Below are 17892 nucleotides of genomic sequence, written 5' to 3' on the forward strand. Positions count from 1 at the left end.
CATCCAACACAAAGAGATTCCAGAGGGAGGGGCTGAGGGCAGGCATGGTTGCAGTGCACCCTTTCCTTGCCAAAACCTCAAACACATACCTGAATTAAGAGCCTTCTCCAAAGGGGCAGAAGAATCTGTATCTGAGCACCTACCATGGTGCACAAAGGGATTGGAAAATGGAATAGACACTGAACAAGCCAAACTGTGTGAACAAAGTCTGCCTGTCATAAATTGGCTGTTAATCTTTTGTCTTTTGCTGCTTCATCTATGGGTCAAGACAAGGGAGTTAATACTAATGGTAAACCCTTCAAAGATGTGTAACATACCTCATTTGTGGAAAAAACTTTTGTACATGCTAGGGATGGCAACAAGACAGTCCCACAAGCATGTTGCTTTTCAGCTTATACCTGTAAACAGGCTTAGAGCTTGGCACAGCAGCAGAAGCATAAGAGGCCTACACTGCTGTGTGGAAGCGGGAATTGAGGCACGCCACCTCATGGCATTGGTGGGTAAATGCAAAGACACCTACACTTCAACAGATACTGCTGTCTGCCTTCTGATAGCAATACACCCCAACGTGTTTTCAAGCACCCAGAACTTTGCTAGGACACCTATGAATGACATCACAGGGTTTAAAGGTACTGGGAGGGAGTGTGACCAGAGACAAACAGGGATTTTTACATGTACTGCCTCTGCCATGGACAGCGTCCAAGACTCCGGCAGTAAGTTTAGGAGGAGGGTGTGGCGTTGCACTCCATATGTTTGTGGCAATGTGTTTATAAGTGTAAATATGATATCACTGGAATATGCTTTACACAAAAGGTTTCTTGTAAGGGATCATTGCAAAGCATATAATCTACTGAGTGTGGTCATCCTCTTTGTATGAATGTATCATTCTTGTATCTGAAATTAGGAATCTGAAATATAATTCTGAAGGCCTATTGTAACTATGCAAAGTGTGGGCCGTTAATGGTTGTTTGGAATCTTGTTGGCCCCCATTAACTAGGACAGTTGGTTGTAGATGGCTCTGTTTACTTGTAAGCCTTCCTGTATACCTGTGTGCCAGCGAGTGGGTAATGAAGTCTCACAGGACATGTGAACATGTCAAATGATACTGGAATCCATCTTTAACCTGGTGCTTTCCCATTTAGAAGGAGTGGGGGGACCCAGAGAGAGAGAGAGAGAGAATTCCCGCCTTGTGCCAGTTTCTTTATGTATTAGGCTTAGACTTGCGTGTTTTGTTTTATTTTACTTGGTGACTTACTTTGTTCTGTCTGTTATTACTTGGAACCACTTAAATCCTACTTTTTATTTTTAATAAAATCACTTTTGTTTATTATTGAACCCAGAGTAAGTGATTAATACCTGGAGGAGCAAACAGCTGTGCATATCTCTCTATCACTCTTACTGAGGATGGACAACTTATGAGTTTACCCTGTATAAGCTTTATACAGAGTAAAATGGATTTATTTGGAGTTTGAATCCCATTGGGAGCTGGGTGTGTGGGTGCTGGAGTCAGGAGTACCCACTGAGTGGTTTTCAATTAAAGCCTGCAGCTTTGAGGACGTGGTTCAGACCCTGGGTCTGTGTTGCAGCAGGCTTGCATGTCTGGCTCAACAAGGCAGGGTTCTGGAGTCCCAAACTAACAGAGAAAACGGGCTCAGAGGTCGTTTCAGCATGTCAGGTGACAGTCCCAAGTGAGTGTCTGTGACCGAACCTGTGACAGTGATAAGTAACAGTCATCATGGATTTGTCAAGAACAAATAGCTTTCTTTGACAGGGTAACAAGCCTTGTGGATGGCGGGGAGAAGCGGTAGACATGGTATATCTTGACTTAGTAAGGCTTTTGATACTGTCTCACATGACCTTCTCATAAACAAACTAGGGAAATACAATCTAGATGGAGTTACTATATGGTGGGTGCATAACTGGTTGGAAAATCATTCCCAGAGAATAGTTATCAGTGGTTCACAGTCATGCTGGAAGGGCATAATGTGTGGGGTCCTACAGGGATCAGTTCTGGGTCCGGTTCTGTTCAATATCTTCATCAATGATTTAGATAATGGCATAGAGAGTACACTTATAAAATTTGCAGATGATACCAAGCTGGGAGGGGTTGCAAGTGCTTTGGAGGATAGGATTAAAATTCAAAATGATCTGGACAAACTGGAGCAATGATCTGAAGTAAATAGGATGAAATTCAGTAAGGACAAATGCAAAGTATTCCACTTAGGAAGGAACAATCAGTTGCACGCATACAAAATGGGACATGACTGCCTAGGAAGGAGTACTGCGGAAAGGGATCTTGGGGTCATAGTGGATCACAAGCTTAATATGAAACACTGGTGCAAACATCATTCTGGGATGTATTAGCAGGAGTGTTGTAAGCAAGACACGAGAAGTAATTCTTCCGCTCTACTCTGTGCTGATTAGGCCTCAACTGGAGTATTGTGTCCAATTCTGGGCACCACATTTCAGGAAAGATATGGACAAAATCCAGAGAAGAGCAACAAAAATGATTAAAGGTCTAGAAAACATGACCTATGAGGGAAGATTGAAAAAATTGGGTTTGTTCAGCCTGGAGAAGAGAAGACTGAGAGGGGACATAACAGTTTTCAAGTACATAAAAAGTTGTTACAAGGAGGAGGGAGAAAAATTGTTCTTCTTAACCTCTGAGGATAGGACAAGAAGCAATGGGCTTAAATTGCAACAAGAGGGGTTTAGGTTGGATATTAGGAAAAAATTCCTGTCAGAGTAGTTAAGCACTGGAATAAATTGCCTAGGCAGATTGTGGAATCTCCATCATTGGGGTTTTTAAGAGAAGGTTGGACAAACACCTGTCAGGGATGGTCTAGATAATACATAGTCCTGGCTTGAGTGCAGGAGACTGGACTAGATGACCTCGTCCCTTCCAGTTCTATGATTCTATGAAAAGCTGGAATATTTGCTGAATATAATCATCACGTTACATTAAAAAGAGACCCTTCATTCCCATGTGATTTATGCTTCATTTTTTTTCACAACAGGCACACAGAGCCTAGTTTTCCCCCTCCCTCACTTACACCAGTTTGACACTAGTGTACATTTGTTGGCCCAGATCCTGCATGGTGGCTGAGGAGTCCGTGGCACACCTCCCTAGACAGGGTGGTGCAAGGGTGCCTTTAAGACTCTTTTGTGCTCCCCTGATTCTCTGCTGATCTACATCAGGTAAGTCCCCCAGCACAACTTGGAACAGCTTGAAGGCTTCTCTAAATTGCACCAGTTGCCAATGGCCCTAATGATCAATTATGGCAGGCAGGGGTCACTAAGACCATTGGGTTGCTCTGGGGATGCCCATTAACCCCTACCCACGTTCTCTGTCCCAGTCATTGGGAGGTGGGATGATGGTACAGTCGTTGCTACTTTAGGTCTTTGTCCGCTGAGGCACCTCATCTGCAGAGCTCCTGGGCCAGTTATGCTGACTTTGAGGCAGCTTAGGATTTGCCCCATTACTTTTTTTTTTCTTTCCTTTTTTTTTTTTTTTGCAGCTTTGTTCACAGTGAGAACTTATTCATGAGCTTCAAGACCAAGCCATTTAAAGACAGAAGCACACTAAAATGTTTTAAAGGCGCGGTACCATTCCACCACACACCCTCCACGTCTTCTCCAAAGTTACCTTCTCCATCATCAAGTGGGTTGAAGAAGGAGGCCACAACACTGCTCTTCCTGTGATGTGTCCACTTGTGCTATTTGACGGGCAAGTGTTCCCGTTTTCTTTGTGTTTTTTTGTGTTCCCGGTTTTTTTGTTTTGTTTTTTTTTGCTTCGGGGGAGTTACTCCAGATCTACACTGGTGTAACTAAGGACAGGAGTTATCCTGATATCACTAAGGGTTCGTTCCTCACTAGAGACAAAATTCTCCCCTTGGAATTGCACCGTGGAGCATTATGGGATATTCCACATTTGTTCGTTATACATTTTTTTCCATTGATGCCAATGAGACGTCCATGCACTCAGCTAAATCCTTCAGCCTATACAGGGGTTGCTGCAGAACTGGTATGGTTCAATTCTGTGAGACTTCCCAGAGAGTCCACTCCCCTTGCACACTGCAGAGCATTTGCTCTCAACCATACAGGGCAATTTGGCTGGCTTGGGACAGGAGGAGCATGGCTGAGGTGTGCTATTAGTTAATGCCCCTACAGAGAGGGTGAACAAGCTAAATGTCACTTGTTTTGGATGTGGTCCTCCAGCCTTTGTGCTAAGGCTGTACATATAAATGTGTTCTATAAACTCTGCATTTAAGCTTTTACTAACTAAATGTTTTATTTGTGTTCCGACATAAGTAAAACAGGGCAGTTTTATGTGACTGAGAAGGAAGTGGGCACTGGAAGCCTGTACTCTTGGTGCACATAAATAGGGTTTGTTTAGGCAGAACACTTAGCAGGATGTGATTGAGTTCATGGTCAGCATTTAGATACACATACGTGGTTAAGATCACAGCGGCATGGGAAACCATTTCCCCAAGCACCCTCCTCAGTACTATAAAACCATCTGTTGCCTCTAGATCTCATGTGGGGTTTGGGCTGACCTCATTTACAAATCCCCAGGGCTGATGGTGAATCACAAAAATAAAACCTGAACCAGAAAGATCAGACCAGACAAGCCACGAAGAGCTTAATCACCAAGCAAGGAGCCAGGACATTTTCCTTGCCTTCTTTAAGGAAACGTTTAATGGTTGGGCTGAGGAGTAATTTGGTTTGGGCTGTGCAAAAGGTTTGTTTTTTCCTTTTCCATGCACTGTTTTTTTTAAGCATACATTATTGGTTTAAGTAGCCTCTGAGGTTGGTGGATGCTTATTAAAACACTTCACTTACTGAAGCATTTATGGAGTCAGTTTTCAACTAACAACAGGCCATCCTAGTGGTTTCAATATCAAAAAAAGAAAATCTCCGTGTCAACCCGTTGTATACAAATCACAGCAAATTAAATACAGCTGTGCTCGAGGGGGGTATTTTATTTACTTCTTTTAGAGGGGCAGAGCGGATGAATAGTTGATGAGGGCATGGACTAGGTGAAACGAGGCCCAGCATTTCTCTGTTTGCCTGCTTGTCTTGATGAAACATGATAACTGCTGAATGCCACGTCTGATCGATGGCAAATGTTTAGGCAATGTTCTATGCATCAATAGGCAGACCCCTATTGACTTTAGTGAAAACTGGAAGACCTATCATCATTTTAAAAGTTGCTTTTAACTCGCCGTAAAATCCCTAACACCTATGGGGTGGCTGTTTAGTCAGCAGGAGGGAGAGGAGAGTAAAGGAGGCTTCATTCCTTCCTCCCTCCTAGCTCACAAGTACATCTCCAGTGCCTGCTTCATGCAGTGGGAGAGATGCCAGCTCTCGGCCTGTCCCTTGCAGTCCAAGGGAAGAAAGCTATTTGGTGGGGAGGGGAAGAGATACCCAGTGCCCCTGGCATGGGGAGAATACAAAAAAATCCAGGAATGGGGGAACACAGAGAATGGGGAACCCTGTCATGCAGGAGGGAGAGAATGGGAGGGTACACCGTGTCCCAAGTATGGGAAAGAAGCTGAGTTTCTGTAGAACACGAGGGCAAAGAAAAAGAACCAAGTCACTGTTCTGGAGTCACCGGTTCTAACTTAAGTCCTAATGCTAGTTATGTTCGTGCTATGCATGTGACAAACCTAGACCCATCACTAAAGCTCATTTTAAAAGTCAACACAGACACCGTGCAATTTAGAACTTTTCCATGAAATTCCTTGTGCTCTAAGCAGAAACCTCTGTTGAGAAGTAGTAGCAGTCCTGTTGTTTGGGGGGCTTTTGTGTGTTTAGTTTGTAGATCTTCAGGGCAGGAATGTTGGTTTGTTTGTTTTTTGTCATTTTACTTGTTACACTGCACTATGTACACTTAAGGTGTTATGTGGACCAAAAAAAGAAAACCAACCAAAGGACATTCTAGTGGGATTTTGCAAATTATTTATTCATGTGAATAAATTAGGCTCCTTGTATCATTTTGGTTTAGTTTTAAAACATTAAAGCATTTTATTAAGGTACAAGTCAGGAAAAATACATAGCTAGCTCCCATGCTGTGAAATCCCTGGAAAAAAATCAGTTCCACTGATTTGGCACATGCTTTTGGGGAGTGGAAGTTGGTGTAGTGTTTGCAGAATCTGGACTTTTGTTATTAATGTTTGAAAACCAGCAGTTACTCACGCGCTGTAACATTTATACTTAGATCCATATTGATACTGATAAATTCCATATGGCAAAATACAGTAAAAAAGATAGGTTTACATCCTAGAAACACACTGCTCCATTTTCATTTTCAGGTTAAAGTGAGAGTGTTAAAGAGCTTTACTGTATAAAAAGACAAATCCTTTTCCCAGCACTTACCCTGAGTAGCATCTTTCATAGAACCTGTGTTCCAGAGAGTTTTCAAAATAACTGTTTAATAAATAGCAGCAAATGGCAAGAGAGAGACTAGTAAAATCTTTTCAGTTTAGATGTGACCTCAGATGGTTTGTTGATGCGCCACAAAGTCTGTTACAGGTGGCACAAGCTGCAAAAGGAGAGAGTTCTTGCACCATCAGAGGTGAGAAAATATTTACCAGATTTTAAAACCAAGAGGGACCATTCTATCCTCTAATCTGACCTCCCTGTATAACACAGACCCTGTAATCTCATGCAGTTCCTCCTGCATCAAGCCCAGAACTTTTGGCTTAACTAGAGCATATCTTTTAGAAAGGCATCCAGTCTTGATTTGAAGACTTCAAGTGTTGCAATGGTTAATTACCCTCAATGTTAAAAAAATGTTCACTTTATTTCTTGTCTGAATTTGTCTAGCTTCAGTTTCCAACCACTTATATAGAACTTCCATTCCCAAGGGCTTCAGAGGGCTTCACGCATATAACTAAAATGCATATTTTACATTGGGATCACTTCAATCTATTTAAATGAAGCCACCTCTATGGTTGAAAAAGAGCTTCTCTGCAACACTGCTCAGCAGCAATGCTTAGCACTTGAGATTAGAAATTAATACTACTTTAGATCATGATTGCTCAACCTGTGGGTAGCCATCCAAAATTGAGTCAATGGCCTGGGGGTGGGGGAGGGAGTTCCTGCACCTGTGGGGAATGGGCCCGGGAGCCAGGGGGTTGGAGGGGAGGGAGAGAGACGGGTCAGAGTGCTGCTCAGGTTTCTCCCAGCCACCTCTTTGCTTGATGCTGGGGGGGAGGGGAGCTGTCCAGGCCAAATTTGAGTGAGTGCTGCTGTAACCCCACTCCAGGTTGCAATGCCATGCTCATAAACGTGGTCCAATGAGCCCCCCCATCAGGGGGCTGGGCCAAACCGGAATGGCACTCCAACTCCAGCGATCTCAAAGCCTAGAGCAGAGAGCTGAGCCCAGCCAGACACCTGGGACGGCAGATGCACTATGGTATGCACAGTATGCTTATTTACTGGGTCATGACAAGCCGTCAAGGTTTACAAATGGGTTGAGAGCCTGAAATGGTTGAGAACCACTGCTTAAGTTACAACTGCTTTCAGGGCGGGAGTTTAGGAAATTGGCCTGGATAACAGAACTAATGCATCTACCCTGCAGCAAAGCACCCTGGGAACTTACATAAGCACCGGTGGTCAGGGCCTTGGTGTTGCATCACAGCCAGAAGATGCCACCTCCAATTGCACTGTGACCCACCTAGCAACATGCATGGGCACTGCTTTAGCACTGACTCAGAGGGAAATGTGCTACCTCAGGGTTCTCACCCTTTTGCTTTCTGAGGCCCCTCACAACATGCTATAAAAATTCCAGAGCCCAGTGGGGGAATCCTCGGGCATAGGCGTACTTTGACTTCTATTTTGGGTGGGCAGGGGCCAGCAGGGCTCGAGACAGCTCCGCGAGGGGGGGTCCAGGGAGGGAGCACCACCTCCACCCCCTGACTCCCCTCAGCAGGCCACCCAGCCTGTCTGGTTGGGGGAGAGGGGCAATCAAAAATTATAACACAAAGGTGGAGGGGGCTCAACTCAAAAAGTTTGAAAACTTCTCAGGGTGAGGCAGCAGGTAGCTAGGGACTGTGTGAGGGCAGGGGGGTACCAGAGGGTGCAGGGAGGGGCTCCCTGCTCCCCAAGGGCTCTGCCAGCCATGGAGCAGGGTCCCCTGCCCAGGCAGCTCTTACCGGCTCTGTGAGCAAAGGGGGCTGGGAGCTGAGGAGTAGCTTCAACCCCCCACAGCAGCAGGAAGTGAGGGAATGCCATGGCTGCCTGCTCCATGGCATCAGCCGTCCCTCACTGCCTGGCTCTGGCTTCCCACCTCTGACCTGGCCAGGGTGCAGGGAGAGAAGGAGGTTGGGGGAGTGGAGCTGCCCTGGGACTGCCCTGCTCTTGCACTGTAATTTCCGGGGTGTGCAACACCCCCGTGTCCCCCCAACGCTGCCCCTGGGCTCAGGGCTTCTGCCCCAGGGGGAGCAGCAGGGCTCCGGAATTCAGCCCTGCTTCTCCTGGCTTCAGCCCCGTGGGGGCCGCCAAGGATAGGGGCTTCAGCCTTGTGGGAGGCACTGGTGCTCGGGCTCTGGGTTTTAGCCGCAGGGCCCCTGTTCAGAACTGCTGTGCTACCTAGACTTCCAAGTACTAGTACAACTTCCTGCAGCAAGAGACCTCCAAGGTAAACCTATCCAAGTATTGACCCTTCCTACTTTGTGAGATTTGAAGATTTCCCATTTAGTGTTCTAGTTCTGGGCAGTAATGTAACTTGATATCTTGATTTTACGAAGCCATTTGCCCTAGTTCCACTTTGGAAGACAGAATTGGAATTCTACACAACCGCAACGAATTAGGGAATTGGTCTGAAATCAACAAGGTGAAAATTCAATCGAGGTAAGTGCAAAACACTTAGGAAGGAAAAATCAAATGTACAAGGACAAAATAGGGACTTACTGGCGAGGCAGTAGTATAGTTGAAAAGGATCTGGGGATTATGGTGGATCACAATGTGATGCAGTTGCAAAAAAGGCTAATATTCTGGGATATATTAACAGGAGGTAATTGTCCACTCCACTTAGCACTAGTGAGGTCTCAGCTGGAGTACTGTGGCATCTAATTCTGTGCCCCCACTTTAGGAAAGATGTGGATCAGTTGGGGAGATTTCTGAGGACAACAACAAAAAACTGGACTATGAGGAAAGATGAAAGAGAAAAAAAAAGCTGGGCCTGTTTAATGTTGAGAAAAGAAGACTGAGCAGGGACCTGATAATTCTTTAAATGTGTTTAGGGCTGGTCTAAAGAGGTTGGTGATCATTTGCTCTCTGTGTCTGTTCAAGGCAGGCCAAGAAGCACTGGGCTTAATCTGCAGCAAGGGAGATTTAGGTTAGCTATGAGGAAAAACTTCCAACCATAAGAATAGTTGAGCACTGGAATAAACTTCCAAGGCGGCAGCTGTATTTGGTCCTACCTCAGCACAGGGGGCTAGACCTTGTGAGGTCCCTTCCAGCCCTACAATTTTGTAATTATTAAGGGAGACACAATGCTGAAAAATCTAATTTTAAGCAACCTTTTTTCTTGTCTTTTATGGACTCAGTAAATGAGGCTGGACTTTGGGCTTGTGCTATTTACCTGCACTCACATCTAACCTCTATTTTTATTGTAACTTAAGGGATCTGTCTACCTATCCATCGATTTAGGCTGCTGTACCACACTCATCATGGAGGAAACTTACTGCCTGATATGTTTGTGAACAAGAAATCTGTCACCATGACCTAGACATTGCTTAACTAAAGACAGAGTTTGGGAGATAGAAAAAACACTGACAACCAGAAGATTAAAATGTTCTTTCCCTGGACACTAGGATTCTTATTATTCAGGTGTTCCACCAGGAGCGAGGCCCTGGGAGCTATTTTAAGCTCTTTAAAGGAATAAAATCAATGATCAGTTTAAAAGAGGGTTACAAAAAACAAAATCAGGCTGTCATGGGTAGTTCCTTTGGGCCAGGTAGGTATAGTCCATTCCCAGAAATGCTGCTTCTTCGCTCTTTACTCTTTGAACTCAGTGGGCGTTCAGCCTCCGATACGGGGCAGTAGAACTTGTGACCAACAGCATCGATTTCTTGAAACACATAGCCTGGGGGCTCTTTGTAGGAGGCAAGGCACTTGACAATTTCCTTTGGCGTGTAGCTGGTGGCGTAGGTGGTTTCTCCATCGAGTGGTATGTTAGGCCTCCCAACTGACCAACCTGGCTTAAAGCTCTTCGTGAAAGTGGGGGGGTGAGGGACGTAATGGGCCCGAAAGGTGGTCAGGTTCTCCATTGGTTCTGCTGGCAAAGTAAGTTCTGGGGCATGTATGATGGGTTTTGCTTTCTTACCATGCCATGGCTTGTAATCATCCTTCATGGTGGAGCAGCTGTCAAAGGGTGCAGTGTTTTTCTGAACATGGCCCAAGGGCCGACATGTCTTGGCTGGCTGTCCCTTAGGGTATGTGTAATGAGTCTGAGTAGTTGTCTGAAGGTCCATTTTCTCTACGGGGGGCACGTACACATCAGGTTTTCTGGTGACCATGGGGTGCTGTGGCCAAGCTTGGTATTTTTCCCGAAACTCTGTGGAAGATGAAAATGGGAGATCGTGGGTCGGCATTGACTGGTACGGTTTCACCATCTTGGCAGGCGGGCCAGCCAGCCCCTTGTATGACTGTTTGTGTGTGGTGAGGCCATCAAATGAGGTTTCACTGGGTTTATACTTCTCATACTCATGGACAAAGCGTTTCTCCAAGGGATGTGGCACATAATTCAACTTATAATTTGTCAGGTCCTCCAAAGGAGCTTTGGTCATGTGGGCTGGATTCAGAGGTTTGCAGCTGTGAGTGGCGACTGGTCCCTTATATATATAATCATCCTGGACAGTGGTTCTGTAGTCAAATTTTGCTTCTGATGGATGGAATTTATTGTCTGGTTTAATCATCTCTCGTTTTGATTCATTCCATGGCACATAGTCACCTGAAATGTAAGAATCTAATTTAAGTGTCCATCAATGCACAAGTTCTGTAGTTAGTTTAAAAATATAATAGCCTATGCTTTGCTTATTAGTTTTAATTATCCTTAGTATTTGTTGTTTGTGTTAGTCGTGTCAATCAGGTAGGCACCGTACAAACACATTGTGAGAGACCATCCCTGCCCCTGAGGAGTTTACAATCTAAATATACCACACAGAGAATGGTGGGAAGAAGGGAGTATTATCATCATCCCCATCTTACTAAAATGATGAACTAAGACACTGGGAGTCAAGTGACTTGCTCAGAGTCACACACCGAGTCTGGGAGAAATCTGGGAATTGAACCCAGATCTCCTAAGTCCCAATCTAGAGCCTCGGCTACAAGCCAGTCCTTCCTCGCTGTGTCTTCCTCTTCGATGACAACTGATTTTTTCAATGGGCTAGACAGTTGTTCTCTGCCCAGAACTGAGTTCAGGGTTTCTTCTTGCTGACATCTAGAGCAGTGCAGAGAGAGGTATTTCCTGCTTTCTTTGCACTGTGCTATATGTTAGCAGTGCTATCAACATGTGCAGAACCCTGACAATAATAATTATTATTATTAATTAGTAGTATTGTGCTGGGCACTGTGCAAACATATAACAGAGTTGGTTCCTGCCCCAAACGGCTTACAATCTTAAGTATAAGACTAAGTATAATCTACCTCTTTGCCAACATTAGTACACTCTCTGTAGACTCCTGTGTGATGGGTGCATATTATATCCTATTTCACAGATGGGGAAACCAAGGCACAGGGAGTTAAAGTGACTTCCAGAGCACACTGGAAAACTCTGGCAAAAACTCCTGGCTCTCAGACCAGTGTTGTAGCCACAAACCCATCTTTCTTCCCTCTTACTAATCTTGTGCAATTGCCCCTAGAGAGCAATATGGTTACTGGTAGGAAGTTGAAATGAAATAGCCTTGGCAGTAACCCAAGTCTTATTTTTTTGCTTTCAAACCACATTGAGAGGCATGAGACAAACAACGTTCCAGCTGATTCTTTATAGGAAGGAAGTCTGGGTTTCAAAGTACCAGAAAGTAAATGATGCAACTAGGCATCGGGATATTTGAATTTTCCAGTCCAAACAGTATTGATTGTGCTATAATACAGCACAATTACAATTATATTAGAGCTGTGCTCATTACAATGAAAAGTTGAAAAATTAAAGGTTATTTTTAAATTAAGCATTTGTTCTCCAGTCCCTCTGCGCCGATGCCCAGCATGAAGTGGCAGTAGTAATCCTGACCCCATTGAAGTCAATGGCAAAACTCCTAGTGACTTTGGTGGGGCCAGGATTTTATTTTCTTCCACAGTTTGAAGATCTGTCTAATCTAATCTGGCCTAATTTATTTTAAGTGTTTACATAGCACCAGCGTTCCTCGTATTTAGGTACTAAAGACCAGATTTTTAGAGGTATTTGGGCACCTAAAGATGTGGATAAGCGCCTAATGGGATTTTCAAAAGTGCCTAGAAGTTTAGCTACTACTGAAATCAATGGGAGTCAGATAGCGGGATTTTCAAAAGCTCCCAAACTAAGCATTTATCTTCATCGTTAGGTGCCCAAATACCTTTAAAAATATGGCCTTAAAATCCTGGCCCAATGTTGCTCAAGTCAATGGAAAGCCACCCATTGACTTCAGGGGGCTTTGGATCAGGCTCCACTATTAGATCTGTGGGGATGTCTAGCCATAGTGAGATCTGGAAGGATGTTTTGCCACCCACAGCACACCTAAATTTTCCAGGCACTCAAAGATATCAGCAATGCTCAGATTGCTGATAGGAACCTAAATAGCAGTGGCATTGATGATGTTCAAGAAATTTACTATTTGCATGGCCATGCCCACTCTGTGCAGCTTGCACAATCAGTTAAGTATATGAAGCGATGCGGTACACACCTGGATGAGAGTCATGAGCTAAAGGGAAAAATTGTGATGATCATGGATGGGTGGACTAGTCCTGGAAACTATAAGGACTGATCCAAATAGGCTCATGTTCGTTCTGATCAATGCCCTTTGCTATTATCCCACCTGTCCTTTCTAAGTTAGTTCATCTGCCCATTGCAGCCTCCCACTGATCCCCAAGCTACTCCAGCCCCTCTGCTGATCCCTTTCCGTCTACCTTTAAAGCCTTGCAATACAGGTATGGAGGGAGGGGAGACATTGGAGTCATTTGTCCTCCCCGCCAAGGGGGCTGCCAGCCAGTCGAACTGCACAAAGACAAGGCAGAGCTAGGCCCAAGTCTCTAGTGTGGTTGGTGTTCCTAAACTGTCAAACACCACTGGTGGCTCTGATGAGATGAACTGTATAAGGTACCGCCACCAGCCACCAGCCCCAATATTAGACCCCTGGGACTGCTGAGTCACTCATCACGGTTTCCAGCTGGCTCAAGCCAATGCAGATACTTGACCGTATCGTTCCTTTGGGGCTGCTCAGACTAGCCCCCTAATCAGCCTTGCTTGGTTCTCAGAGAAGGATTTAGGGAGTTAAAATAAAGTCATCCCATCACCCCCGCCCCTGCCATGTGGTAGCATCCTGGCGATGGCAACCTGTCCTGCCTAATGCGAAAGCTGCCCTGGCACTCGCATCACACTTCCCAGCACAGCGGGGCCGGACCTCTGGCTAACTCCAGCCTCACACACATGCATCATGATCTCTGAGGCATGTGCTGAGAAGTTTGACGTGAGCACCCTCCCAGACCCAACTGAAAGGTTGGTGGCCCACATCACTTTACCAAGGTAGGTGGTCCAGAAGGGGAAACAAGGGGCGCATGTTAAGATGAATCGTAGAAGAGAGGCTGTAGGGGCTTATTAAGAAGTGGGTGACTTCTGAGTCTCCACTGCTTATGACATGCAGTCTTCAAGCAAGTGTAGATCCAGTTGAAAAGGCTTGACATTTCAGATGTAGCTAATCATAACCGAACTGCACCCCAAAACCGTTCAGGGCTTCCAAGCGTCAGTGGTAATAATCTAGTCCAGGCAGTTCACTGAGACTATAGTTTTGCAAAATATTAAAAATAGTTTCCATGTGTCTTCAGTTTTAAACTTCTGTAAGTGCCACACATTTGGAGTCCTCCTAGGCATTATGAATTTACTTTAGTTTAAGCCAACAATGCTACTATCCCTTCAAAATATGTTACAGTTTTATTGAAACTAATTCTTTTCCAGTAGATATTAATGGTTTACCATGTATCACCGTCCTGAAAACTTTAGGGGGTATGGGAAGGAGCCTAGGATACAAACCACATGTTCCTAAGCTCAGGCAGCTCTCCATATAACCAAGCTAGATAACATTTTAATTTGATTATATACCTGTAGATAGACACACACGACTAAGAAGAGATGAGAACTTTGAAACCATGCTTCATGCAGTGTTAAGAAATCAAGTTGCAAAGCTGTCAGACATTAATTGTGATACCACTGGGTTGTGTGGACTCACGACTTCATATGAAAAGCATTTATTGCCAAAGTGGCATTATTTGAAACCTCATAGAGCAGCACATTACAAATAAATTGCACCTTGAAAGGTGATTAATAAAACCATTTTGTGCCATAAGGCTCAATAGGTAAAAGCACATTGAAAACCTTCGCATTTGTGGCCTGTGGCCTTTTAAAATGAATTAACTCAATATGGAACCAAATCTTTGTGGGGTTGTTAGATGGAGATTTCCATTTGCACAGTGTTTTGAAAAATACTGCAAATTACAACCAAATGTGGCTGTGCTGCATTTTATTGGAGCTCTTGAGCGCACTAGTAAAGGTCCTGACCTAAACACAGCTAAAACAAAAAGATTTACATATGGTTCTTAGTTCGAATGTAAGCATATCTAAACACATAGGGACAGACTCTCCGCTGGTATAAAGCATTGAGGCTTCGAGTGCTTTAACTACTTTTACATGGACACCGATTTTCTGGCTTTTTGTCATTTTAATTGTGTGACCTTAACATTGCATTCACATAGGTTTGCTTGCATTTTATTTTCTTGCTTGATTTTTATTTTAAACAGCGAATTACTTATGCTGAATAGGGCCAAACCCTCATACTAGCAATCAGCCTGAGTAAGTAGGCTATTTGTTTTACAGCAGAAAAACAATAATATTCCACGCTTATTTAAAGTAATACGCAAAGTGCTAGCCCAGCCCTCTAGTGGTAGCATAACAGGCTGCTGCTAGCAGATCGCTATTTAAGACCAAGTCCCTGATCCAGCAGAGGCAAAATGCCCTAGTGTCATATGACAAAGAACTCTGAAGCCAGCAGAGTTGCTCTGGATTCATGCTAGTATAACTGAGTGCAGTATTCATCCAGTGTACTCAACCCCTAGGGAAAGAAGGAAGCAGTGCAGGTGGCTTTTTAGCCATTCTATGGCTGTTTCATGAATAGCGTTTACAGGTTCGGGAGGAAGTAGCATTTAGCACTCACTGACCCAAGAAAGATGATTCCTGCAGTGAGATACCTTCTGGTGAGGGCAGTAAAAATTAAATAGGGTGTAATGGTCCAGTAGAGAGGGAACAAGACTGGGAGACCAGGCTCTGCCACTGACTGGGTGTGTGGCCTTGGGTGAGTTACTTAATCTCTCCCTCGATGCCTTAGTTCCCCATCCGTCACATGGGGATAGGAATACTTGCACACCTATTTGAAGTGTTTTGTGGGCTATGACTGAAGTGCTATAGAAGTTGTGAGCGTTATTTGTTGGCGCAGTTGTCAGAATTTAAAGGACCCCTTCACCTTGGAGGGACAAGGAGAATGCCATTGCCATTCGAGCCCCTCTTCCCCCCCCACACACACACACACCTCAGGACAGGAAACAGCAGCAATTATTCATTCTTTAAAATATATATAATTAATTCACAAGCACTGGAGCAGCTCCCAAGTCACTTTCACAATCACTGGGAGCAGAATCTGGCCTTGTGTTAGACGGCATTCTGAACTGGGCTGGCCCCAATGATTGAGTTGCTCAGCTAATCAGGAATGAGTTAGGATCCTGGGCTACCCTGGACCACACAGGCAAGCATTCAGCATTGGTTTTCAGCACCCCCCACTCCCCTCATGGCTGATGTTAGAGCATCACTGAGACCTTCAGCACTGCCCTAGGAAAGGGGCAAGAGAAGGGAAAGGCTCCTCAAAGACCCAACAGCCAGCCCACTCCCACCCTGAAATAAGGGCCTGACAAACTTGACACCTAGAAAAACGTTAAATTAGATTAAAATTCTCTCCTTAGCCTCAGTCCAGCCCAAAGTGCCCAGGTTAGTTAACTTTTCAGTCACTCTCTTAAGGCTCCTACAGAACCAATATAAGAAATAGCAAATGCAGAAGTCTGTGTAGCCTCATTCTGTTCTCTTGAAGCAAGATGTTACAAGCGAAGCCCTCCTTCAAAACAGCTGCAAGGGTACATACCTTTGTACGTAGGTATTGTGTCCATCTTGACATTGGAGGTATAGTTAGTCTCGCGAGGTAAGCATGGAGGAACTCGACAGATAGGATAGGGGTTGTAGTCTTGTTTATATGTTGAGATCAAATCCATATTCTCGTCACTCTTGACATACTTTTCAGGTGGTTTGAATTTCACTGGCAACACTTCATGAGGTACGTAATCTCTCCTGTGAATAATAAAGGCACTACATCTTATTTGTGTCTGCCTTGAGGACTAAGTGTATGTTCCTTTTGCTGGGCACCCAAAGAAAGTTTGGATAATGCAATAAGGGTAGCTAGTGCAATACACAAGACTTTCACTTGTAGAAAGCTGGCAATACTCCTGTAATTACAGTATGTGTGAAACAGGACCATCGACTCCTTCAGGTGGGCCAAATTCCTCCTTGTCCGAACGCGGTGGGTTTACACAGAGTTAATTATGGACTTCAATGAAGTTAGACCAGGAAAGAATCTAGCCAATGAGTTTCGTGGACTCATTCTAATCTGTGCACATCACAAAGCCCATCACTCTATTTGGAGGCCCATGTTATAGGTAAGGTCCACATTGGTGGAGCAGGGGGGCATGTTTCTCTTAAGGACTGAGCTGGGCCAGGGCTTGTAATGTGCATGGCCTGAGACAACACCATCAAGCCATAATATTCATGAGCAACAATTTCTTTAAGGCTGGAATTTTTTAAAGGTGCCTAAATAAATGAGGCACCCAAATACCATTGACATTCAATGTGAGTTGGGCACCTATCTCCCTTAGGTGCCGTTTAAAAGCCCAATCAAAGTATTTCAGCCCCATGACTACTTTGGGGAGGACACGTGCAAGACCCCCCTCTGTGCAGGGGGCATGGCAGGTAGCCTCTGACGGTGCCTTCCACAGCAGCTCAGCCAACGAAAGGGCTCCTGCATTTCTGGATGGGGCACTATTAATGAAAAAGATGTTAACCATTTCCTCAGCTGGTGTTTTTCTGTTCTCAGTGTGGCTGTGTGGATCTGCTTCTACTGTGTGTAGCATTATAAAAAAAAATGGATGCAATATCTTTAAAGAGTTACCTTCCGCCAGCGAAACTTTATATATAAACAGCCAGAGACCAATGCTGGATGACCGGTCTTTTCGTTAGCATGGTCTTATGTCATGGCTTAGCTCCTCTGGGGCACCATAGCCACTTTGCACCAGAGCACCAGCCCAAAGCTACAGTAACCATCCCCTGAAGGATCTTTCCAACATCAGACAATATAGCAACAATTGTGCCACTACACCTTGTTGCTGATGGAGGGAACACAGCGGGGGCTTCTCTGTACCCTGCTGCTCCATCTGCCCCTGGGGTCACTGGCCAGAGGACCAAACCAGCACAACAGCTGTCCCAGTAGTGAGACAGCACACCCCACCCTGAGTGGTGCTGTGTGTAGCAAGGATCTCGGCCTTTGGCTTTTGCGGGTTATACAAAAGTCACCAAATCTAACCAGAGGAGTGAGAATTTGGAAA

The 17892-nt window shown here is 44.7% G+C and overlaps 1 protein-coding gene across 1 annotated transcript in view; it reads right to left on the reverse strand.

Moving 5' to 3' along the window:
- Positions 1-9932: 9932 nt before the first annotated feature.
- Positions 9933-17892, reverse strand: part of SAXO1 (stabilizer of axonemal microtubules 1) — a gene marked incomplete at both ends in the record, with an annotated part of 56980 nt that continues 49020 nt past the window's right edge. Inside the window, 2 exons of the mRNA XM_084628143.1 lie at positions 9933-10960; positions 16383-16585. Of these exons, the coding sequence (XP_084484269.1) occupies positions 9933-10960; positions 16383-16585 (1231 nt within the window). The remainder of the gene's footprint in view (positions 10961-16382; positions 16586-17892) is intronic.

Source organism: Lepidochelys olivacea (assembly GCF_965140295.1).
Source record: "Lepidochelys olivacea isolate rLepOli2 genome assembly, chromosome: 5".
Taxonomy (NCBI): Eukaryota; Metazoa; Chordata; order Testudines; family Cheloniidae; genus Lepidochelys; species Lepidochelys olivacea.